Raw genomic sequence first — 9,616 nt, 5'->3', positions numbered from 1 at the left:
CCCTGTATATGAAAATGCTGTTTGTTTTGTATTCTATGTTACTCTAGGCTCAAGGAATAATCAGAGTTCTCAGTGGTTTTGTTTTGTGGTGTGTTTTATTTTTCTTGGTATTCTTTTTAGTTTTCTTATTTTTTATTATTTTTATTTAACGTTGTGACTTTTCCTGTAGAAGTAAATTATTACTTTTAACTTCTAGTAAAATTCTAAACAAAGCCCCTCTTAATCCAGCTCTACCTGTGTGCCTGAGAATCAGAGCCCTCATGTCCATAGCTCTTGCATAGGGCTATGAACGAAAAGTACAAGCCAAACTCACTCATTTTTGAAATTAAAGATAGATGTACAAAGTCCATTTGTTCACATAGGTACGTAAAGACTGTGCTGAGAATTTTATAGCTGCTGCCTCAGCCAACTCTTGCTTTTTAACCGAGAAAAATGTCTTGAACATGTTATCTGACTTGCGAGTTCCAAGTCAGGCTCCATCTCTGACAGCATTTTGGAAGGCTTTACCTCTGTCCTAGGAAGGTTTTAGGGCTGTGAACCCTCATCGCCCTCACACTAGAGAATTTCTTCCTAATATAGAATCTATATCTACCTTATTCCAGTATAAAGCCATTACCCCTTGTCCTAACACTCCATGCCCTTGTCAGAAGTCTCTCCCCAGCTTTCCTGTAGGCCCCTTCAGGTACTGGAAGGCTGCTGTAAGGTCTCCCTGAAGCCTTCGCTTCTCCAGGCTGAACAACACCAGCTCACTCAGCCTGGCTTAACTGGAGAAGTGCTTCATCCCTCTGATCATCTTAATAGCCCTTCTCTGGACTTGCTTTAAGAGCTCCATGTCCTTCTTGTACTGGGGGCCCCAGACCTTGGACACAATACTCAAGGTGGGCTCTCATGAGAGTGGAGTGGTGCAGGAGAATCAACCTCCCTTGACCTGCTGGTAACTCTTCCTTTGATGCAGGATACAGTTGACTTTCTGGGCTGCAAGTGCACATTTTCAGAAGTGAGATTGGCCCATAATCTCCTGGATCTTCCTTTTTTCCCCTTTTTGAAAATGGGGGTTATATTTTCCCTTTTCCAGTCAGTGGGAACTTCTTCAGACTGCCACACCTTTTCACATACTATAGAAAGTGACTTTTCAGCTTCATTCACCAGTTCCCTCAGGAGGCAGAGATGGATCTTGTCGGGTCCCATGGAATTGTGCACCTTCACCTTGTGCTTCCACCCCTATAGACTTTATTTTTACATCAAGGTATGGCCATGGGCTCCTTGTTCATCAATGCAGGCCTTCTGACATTTTTGCCTGCCTTCCTCTTTGTTTGAACACATTGCTTCTGGGCTTGGAGGAGGTGATCTTTGAGTACTGACCAGTTTCCTTGGGCCCCTCTCCCTTCCAGGGCTTTATCCCATGGTATCCTTCCAAGACATGTTTATGTCTATGTCCACATACGTGTCTGCCGTGGCAGCAGACTTGTGATTATCTTTCTGTAAAGCCATTCAGAGCTATTCAGAAGAAGGAGGTGGTCAATGAAAACGTAAGTGTGGACACAGGAGATGCTATTGGATTGCAGTATCCCTTTCCTACAGCAGACTTTTGTCTCATCTGTTAGGCAAGTAGATTTTTTTAAAGTTTTTTTTTTCTTTTTGCACCTTTAGCTATTTTAAATAAATACTAGGGAAGATCCTCTTATGTCTCTTGATTGATTCAAAACTGATAGCAGTTAAGGTTTCCAGACAGCTCTCATTTCTTGCTTGCAGCTCTGCTAGATCTCAAGAGGCTGGAATGCTATTTCCTATACTTTGGCTGTGAAGTATACTTGCTTGAGTGACATTTCTAAGCCCTACCAGCCTCATGATATTGGACAGATGCTTTGAACCGAGTAGCATTTTTGTGTAATGGGTGTGTTTTACTAGCGCTGTGAATATTCATGCTGGAAAAATTGATGTTTATTTTCTTAGCTGGAGCTTCAGCCTGGGCCTCCTGCAACAAAATGATGAGATATATCTTAACAGGAGGCCTAACTCAAGTGAGCAGAGAGGAAGTACTGAGGACAGAAGAGCTTAGGATAGGGAAGAAGATCAGGTCAGTAATTCTACATGGGACCAGAATGTGGAAACTGGATCCATCTTGTGGCACTTGTCACCTGATCGTGCAGACAAGGCTGGGTTTGGGTAATTCTTAACTGACACCTGCCTTAATTTACAACATTTTGGTGTGCTTCTAACCTAGATTTGAATGTGTCTGATAGCATATATAGGATTAGTCATGCAATAGTTTATAAAAGAATTGTTATAGTAATTTTTCCCTCTTTTTTCTCTGTAGCACAAGTCCACTGTATGAAGGTCTTTGCCATCGTGGGAGAAGACTTTACTTTTCCAGTAGAAATAGACAAAGAAATGGTGGAAATTACTTGGAAGAAAAACAAGAATAAAGTGGCTGAGTGGGACTTGGAAACCAAAACAAAATATTATCCTTCTCTCCGTAACAGAAGCTTGCTTCACACGGACACTGGGTCCTTGACAATATTTAACTTGGAGGAAAGTGATGCTGGCACATATGTGTTAGAATGTCTACATTCTAAGAAAGAATTCATCCTTGATGTGTTTGGTATGTAGAAGAAGAACTGCATAAAGAGTTTGCACCACTATATTCACTTTAAGAAGGTTAAAAAGGGAATTTTTTTTGTTGTTTTGTTTGTTTGGTTTTTGTTTGTTTGTTTGTCAGGGAAACAAACAGAAAAGAGCAGGGCTGTTATTTTGCTCTACTGTGAAATTTCTTAGTCACTTTAAACAAATTTTCAAAGGTGTCATCTGTGTGACCATCTCAAATTACCTTGAGAATGACTTCTAGAATTTGTGTAGATGGCACATTGTACTTTCAGGTAGATAACTTGGTCATCTTGCTCAAGGACTTTGGTTATCCCAGGCATTATATATCTCCTAAAGATGCCCCTGCAAGCATACCATACTTGCTTGAGTATCTGTGGCATCATCTAGTACAAATTGATGCAGATTCACTATTAGTCTTTGGGAAATATATTTGAACAGTGGGTACATTAGCCCTGTAGAAGATGAACCATTAGGACCCTCAAACCGAAGAGCCACAAAGAGGGTCACTTTCAGAAATTCATTTTTCACACACATGGACATACAGGCACACCCAACACGTACACTTTTATCTATGCACTCTGGCTTTTGTTGCTCCAGCCCTTGGCCTGTGCCAAAGTAATGCAGAATGTTTTCTTTCCTTTTAGCTCCCCCTCCAGAACCTAAAATAAGTTGCAACATCAGTGGTGATTACTCTGTGTTAAGATGTGCAGCAGATCACCCGAAGCCTCTGCATTATGCTTGGTATCTCAGTAGCAGTCTAATCACTGCTCAGACTCAGGATTTTATTCTCTCCAAGAAGAATGTTGTTGCTACAGAGATAGCTACGTGTTTCATTAAAGTCTCTCAAACGGAAAAGAGTTCTACAATCTCTTTAACTCAGTGTTTTCCAGGAGAAACAGGTAATCAAAGGGTTAGATTGTACATGCAAGTCTGAGAGGCGAGGTTGGGAAGCAGCATGAACTTTGTAAGATGTCTACTTACCTTGCAGGATGTTGAATTTAAAGACTAGAAAGCATCAGAAGCTGCATGAGCTTCTCCAACGTGGGTCCTTCCCACAGGCTACGATTCTTCACGTTACTCCTGCGTGGGTTTTTAACACAGGGTGCAGTTGTTCAGGAACACACTGTTCCAGCACGAGTCCTTCCATGGGGTTCACAAATCCTGCCAGGCAGCCTGCTCCAGCGTGGGCTCCTCTCTGCATGGGTCACAGGTCCTGCAGGGAGCAGGCTCCAGTGCAGGCCTCCTAGGGGGTTACAGCCCACTTTGGGCATCCACCTGCTCTGATATGGGGTCTTCCATTGGATGCCTGCCCCATTGTGGACCTTTGTGGTCTGCAAGGGGACAGCCATGGTCTACAGGGGGAATCTCTGCTCTGGCAGCTGGAGCACCTCCTCCCCCTCCTTTACTCACTTGAGTGTCTTCATAGTTGCTTTCACATTTTCTCACCCCTTTCTCCCAGCTGCTGTTGAGCAGTTTCACCTTGTCTTAAATATCTTATTGTAGAGGTGCTGCCACCATTCCTGATGGGCTCAGCTTTGGAGGTCCATCTTGGAGATGGCTGGTACTGCCTCTTTGCAGCTTCTTTCATCTCACAAAAGCCACCCCTGCAGCCTCCCTACTACCAAAACCTTGCTGTGCAAACCCAATACAAGATATTTGCTTGAAACTTCATTTGGCTAAGATCTAGCTCAGCCTTTCATAGGCCAGAAAATGGAATAGCCATCATCTTTAAAGCTGTGATATGCCTTCACTGAACTAAAGGCTACCATATAACTTCTGTGGATCTGGCTTAGGGTTTTGCTAATAATTGACTCTGGTGCATTAATTTTTTTGAGGTTACTTCTTTACAAAACAAAGAACTATTAAAATATACATAGACTTGTATTTCTGTTGCAGCCATATGTCACACTGTTGCTTTTTAACTAACCAGTCACTCTTTTTTATATTTTTGAAGAAGACAGCCCTCAGGAAAGAGACAGAAGTGGTCTAATTGCAGCTTGTTTCTTAGCTGCTGTTGTGTCCATATCAGTACTCGGAAAAGGTTTGTATAGCTCAGTTTCCTGATTGAGCTCAACATGTTTCAAGAATATGCTGGTCTAAGATTCTGTGGAATGTAGGAAAGTTTCTGACTGGGGGATGTATTGTAAATGCATCAGTAGAAACAAGTGCAATTTATGCAAAGGCATAGATTTGAAGGAAAAAATGTATTGAACTTTCTGGCACCCAGACAATGGGAAACACTGTATTTGCTTGTATCTCCTTCAGACTGGATGTTTCATTTACTGTGTGTTTCTACGTACCCTGTGTCTATGGCCTCTCCCATTCCTACATAAGTGCTTCCACTGCCTTTTTTGATAGCATCAATTTTCTTGTGGGGACGGTCTCTTCTCAGGGGCTGCTGAATACCTTATCCTGAGTCTTAATCTGACAACTTGGTGTGCTCAACAGATACACAGGGACTTTCTGTGCCTCGGGTCAGCCTGTATTGCCATCCTCTTGGAGTTCTAGTTTTGTTTCTTGACCCAACCCTATGATAAATTTGAGTATTGTTTTTGTAAATCTAACATTTTATTTGGAAATGGTAGTTGTAGGCTATCAATCTTGCTGCCACCTTTTTAGGTTAATATGTATTGTATTCAGATTGTATTCTGGCTTGAAAAATAGATGCACACCATCTCTTCACTTTTATTTGAGAAAGTCCTAAATAAAGATTTATTGCCTCATCCTAAGGGTGCTCTGCATGGGAAATACCTGTTGGTCCAGGTGGGGTCACCACTTGGGGGTAGCTGCAGAGTGAAGAATATGGGATGCATCTCCTATGTAGGTAGGAGTAATTGATAACATTCTGGAGGGAGGCTCTGATCAGAGAATACATAGATATCTGTTGCATCTGGATCTTATGCTTTCCTGATTCTCCATGTAGTTTATGTTGGCATGGAATCATAAAATGAGGTAGGTGGGAAGGTATCATCCAATTTCCTAATCAAAGCAGGACCAACTTCAGTGCTAGATTAGGTTGCTCAGGGCCTTGTCCAGTAAAATTAGAATATTTCCAAGGATGGAAGTTTCCCAGCCTCTTTCCACATGTATTCCAGCACTGAATTGTCCTTGTGGGAAAGGATATTTTCCTTATTTCTGTTAGAGCTTTCCCTTTTGCAGCATGCAGCTATTGTCTCTTATGCATCTGTTTGGACTTCTGAGAGGTGTTTCTTTTATTTTCTATGTAAGTTAGTTCTAGACTGCAATTAGCCATCACCTTAGACTTCTTTTTCTTCAGGCTGAACAAATCCAATTTTCTCAGTGTGTCCTCAGGCACTTCCTGTCCCTTAAACATCTTGCTGGGTATCTGCTGGACTAGCATCAGAATGTCAGTATCTTCTCAATAATTAGGAGTCCAAAACTGGACACAGTACTCCACGTGTGGTGTCACAAAAGCAAAATAGAGGGGAAGACTTATTTTTGTCATCTATGTGCTGACTATGCTTCTGCAAACACAGCCCAGTATCTTGTAGGCTTCTGCTACAAGGATGCATTTCCGACTAATATTCAACTCGTAATCCACCTGTGCTTCCAGATCCTTTTCTACAGATCCTTTTCTACAGAGCTGTTTTCTAGCCCAGCAGAGCTCAGCCTTTACTGCTCCATGGGTTGATTTCAGGAGGTGCAGTACTTTGGTTACTTCTGAACCTCATGTCTTCCAGCACAGTACTTCAGGTTGAAGTCTCCCTGAGTGGTAGCCCAGTCCTCTAGCATATCCCCTACTCCCCAGTTTTATGCCATCTGCAAATTTTCTGAGGGTGCTTTCTGTGCCTTTGTTGGTGATGCTGAGCAACACTGTGTTTAGTATCATCACAAAGTCACATGTGAGTGGCCATCACTTAGACTGGAAACCATTCACTTACTTCCTTTGAAACAACAAAAGTTTGAACATGCTAGAAAATAAAGTTGTTACACCTCAGTCAGATAAGTACTGCATGGGAATAATCAGACAGAAGATAGTATTTGCTGATTAAATATAAGACTCTGAATCATGAACTGCTAAATTCTGCTTTAGATTTGGTTAGATGTGTCCTCACTTGTTGCAGGAGGCCCATTTTGTTGATTAAGTGTCTTTGCCCCCAAATGATATTTCACTCTTTCTTCTTTTTTTTTAATTTTTTTTCATTTGTGTTGGAGTGGGAGTTTGGGGAATCAATAGTAGCTGTCAGCTAGGTTACAAAGGTACAGAAGTTTTTCTGAATATTTTTTCCATATATTATATTTGTTTTGCAGCAGTTATGAATAAACTTGGAAAAGGAAGACCTGCTCAGAACGACGGTCCAATGCATGGCTCAGGTAAGAGAGCTAAAGTGTCAAAAATGTATAGAAATCAGACTAGTGCTTTAATTTGGTCAAGGCTTGTGGATTATTACTCTGCAGCAATATAGTCTTTCCTTGGAGAGGTAAAGGAGTAAGTTTTCATTCAGGCCTTAGCTGTTTTATAGAGAGTACTTATTTCTTCCAGGTCATTAATACATACTTTATAAAATAAATAATTTTTTTATAGGAGAACATCATCTGCTTCACTCTATGGACAGCAATAAAGAACACCCTACCTCAGACAGAGGTAAGAAACCCTTATTGATGTATGGAAGTTTTTAAATGCCTGCTGTTGGTAGAGCAACGAGTCTGGTCTGAATTTTTCCTTTTTGTAATATGTAAGCTTTTGAGTTGATTTTCAGTGCACCTGTGGCCTCCAAGTTTCAGTTGAGGATAGTAATAGGGACCTGCATTTAGTGGATCTGTTCATGGGGCTGGCAGAATTACTGACAGTGAGTGGGCTGAAATTTTCATGGTCAGCAGCTCTCTTTAGAAGTGAATTCTGCTTATGACAATTGAAAATGGAGGGGGGGGTGGTGTGGCATCAGGATGAGGGCTGGGAAAAGTGCACGATGTTGCTAAAGCTGTTGGAGAACTTAGCTTAATCAGTTAGGATTGATTTATAGGCTGACATAAGGTTAATATTTCTTCCATCTCGTTTAATCTTACCTGCCTGGTAAGATGAAACTTCTTTCAGAAATTTGGCTGAATTTAGCAGGAAGTACTGTCCAACATGGCAATGCACAAGCCATTGCACCTAATGAGCAAATAGACCAACCACAGTGATAACAGATGCTCCTTCCCTAAGTTTCTGAAGTGTCTATGTAACAGTGCAAGAAGTGTGGGGAATAAACAGGATGAACTAGAAATCTGGGTGTGGTCACAGGGCTACGATCTTATTGCTCAGATTGCTTTACTTATTGCAAGTAAAGAGACACAGAGGGATAGCTCAGATGATTGGAATGTGGTTATGGATGACTATGTACTTTTGTACTTTTTAGGAAGGGTAGACTGACAAGGTGTGGTGGTGGAGCTGCTCTTTTTGTAAGCAACTAGAATGCATTGAGCTTAACCCAGGGGGAGATGATGACAATATTGAAAGTTTATGTGTAAGAGTTAAGGGACATGCAACCATTGGAGAAATTGTTGTGGGTGTCTACTGCAGACCACCAAACCAAGATGTTGTCTGTGAGGCCTTCTACAGGCAGTAGTAGCCTCAAGGTCACACGCCCTGGTGCCCATGGGTGACTTCAATGAACTTGATATGAGTTGGAGAGATCATACAGCCAGCCATAACCAGCCCAAAGATTCCTGCAGTTCACTGATGACAATTTTCTGCTGCAGGTGGTTGAAGAACCAATGAGTAGAGGTGCAGTGCTGGACCTTGTATTAGCAAACAAAGAAAATTTGGTTAAGACTGGGGGAAGTCTTGGCTGTAGTGACCATGACATGTTGGAGTTTAGTATTGTTAGAGAAAGAAGCAAGGTAATAAGTAAAATCTCTACCCTGGATTTTAAGAGGGCTAATTTTGTCCTCTTTAAAGATCTACTTAGAACTGCCCCATGGGCTGTAGAATGTAAGAGGGCCTAAGTGAGCTGGTCAATATTCAAACATTACCTATTGCAACTCAAGGTAAATGTACTCCATAAATACCTGAGGGGTGGGTGTCAAAAGGAAGGGGCCAGTCTCTTTTTGGTGCTGCCCAGTAATAGGACAAGGAATAGTGGGTTTAAGCTAGAACATGTTGCTCCACCTCAACATGAGAAGAAACTTTTTTACTCTGAGGGTGACCAGAGCATTGGAACAGGCTCACAACAGAGAGTTTGAGGAGTCTTCTTCTCTGGAGCCTTTCAAAATCTAGCTGGATGCATTCCTGTGTGGCCTGGGGTACCTTCCATCCCCTAACATTCTAAGACTCTGATTTTTCTAAACTCAGTGTTCGTATGAAGTGCTTAGAGCTGGGAATGAATGTAATACATTGCTCATTCCCTGTGTTCCCCATGGAAATTTCTTTCTAGCTGATCTTGGAAATTGGGTAGCTAGCCTTTTTCTCTGTGCATTAAATTTGCCTCGGAAAGCTGGTGGTTCCAGTGGGTGGGGATTTATGCTGTGCATGTAGCAATAGATGTAATGATGATTATTGAAGGTACCATCACATCACACTGGCAGGAGTTTGAATCGTAAAATGAGTTGGGTTGAAAGGGATCTTTAAAGATCATCTAGTCCAGACCCCTGCAGTGAGCAGGGACATCTTCAACTAGATCAGGTTGCTTAGAGCCCCTTCCAGCCTGACCTTGAATGTTTCTAGGAATGGGGCATCTGCCACCTCTCTGGGCAACCTGTTCCAGTGTCTCACCACCTTTATTGTAAAAAATCTTTTTCCTCATATTTAGTCTGTTAGTTTAAAAACATTAACCCTTGTCCAGTCACTAAAGGCCCTACTAAAAGTTTGTCCCTATATTTCTTTTAAGCTCTCTTTAAGTATTGAAAAGCTGCTGTAAGGTCTCCCTGGAACCTTGTCTTCTCCAGGCTGCACAACTCCAACTCTCTCAGTCTGTTTTCATAGGAGAGGTGCTCCAGCCCTCTGATTATCTTTGTGGCCCTCCTTTGGACACACTCCAACTGGTCCATGTGTTTCCTGTGCTCAGAACTC

General features: G+C 41.9%; 1 protein-coding gene across 1 annotated transcript in view; it reads left to right on the top strand.

Annotated features, from left to right (window-relative positions):
• Window positions 1-9,616, top strand: part of CD58 (CD58 molecule) — a 41,719-nt gene that overhangs the window by 895 nt on the left and 31,208 nt on the right. Inside the window, exons 2-6 of the mRNA XM_071734351.1 lie at window positions 2,318-2,602; window positions 3,249-3,503; window positions 4,559-4,645; window positions 6,769-6,939; window positions 7,151-7,210. Of these exons, the coding sequence (XP_071590452.1) occupies window positions 2,318-2,602; window positions 3,249-3,503; window positions 4,559-4,645; window positions 6,769-6,939; window positions 7,151-7,210 (858 nt within the window). The remainder of the gene's footprint in view (window positions 1-2,317; window positions 2,603-3,248; window positions 3,504-4,558; window positions 4,646-6,768; window positions 6,940-7,150; window positions 7,211-9,616) is intronic.

The sequence above is a fragment of the Heliangelus exortis genome, chromosome 1 (genome assembly GCF_036169615.1).
Source record: "Heliangelus exortis chromosome 1, bHelExo1.hap1, whole genome shotgun sequence".
NCBI classification, from domain to species: domain Eukaryota; kingdom Metazoa; phylum Chordata; class Aves; order Apodiformes; family Trochilidae; genus Heliangelus; species Heliangelus exortis.
The sequence above is the reverse complement of the archived record's forward strand: the minus strand, read 5'-3'. Positions and strand labels throughout refer to the sequence as shown.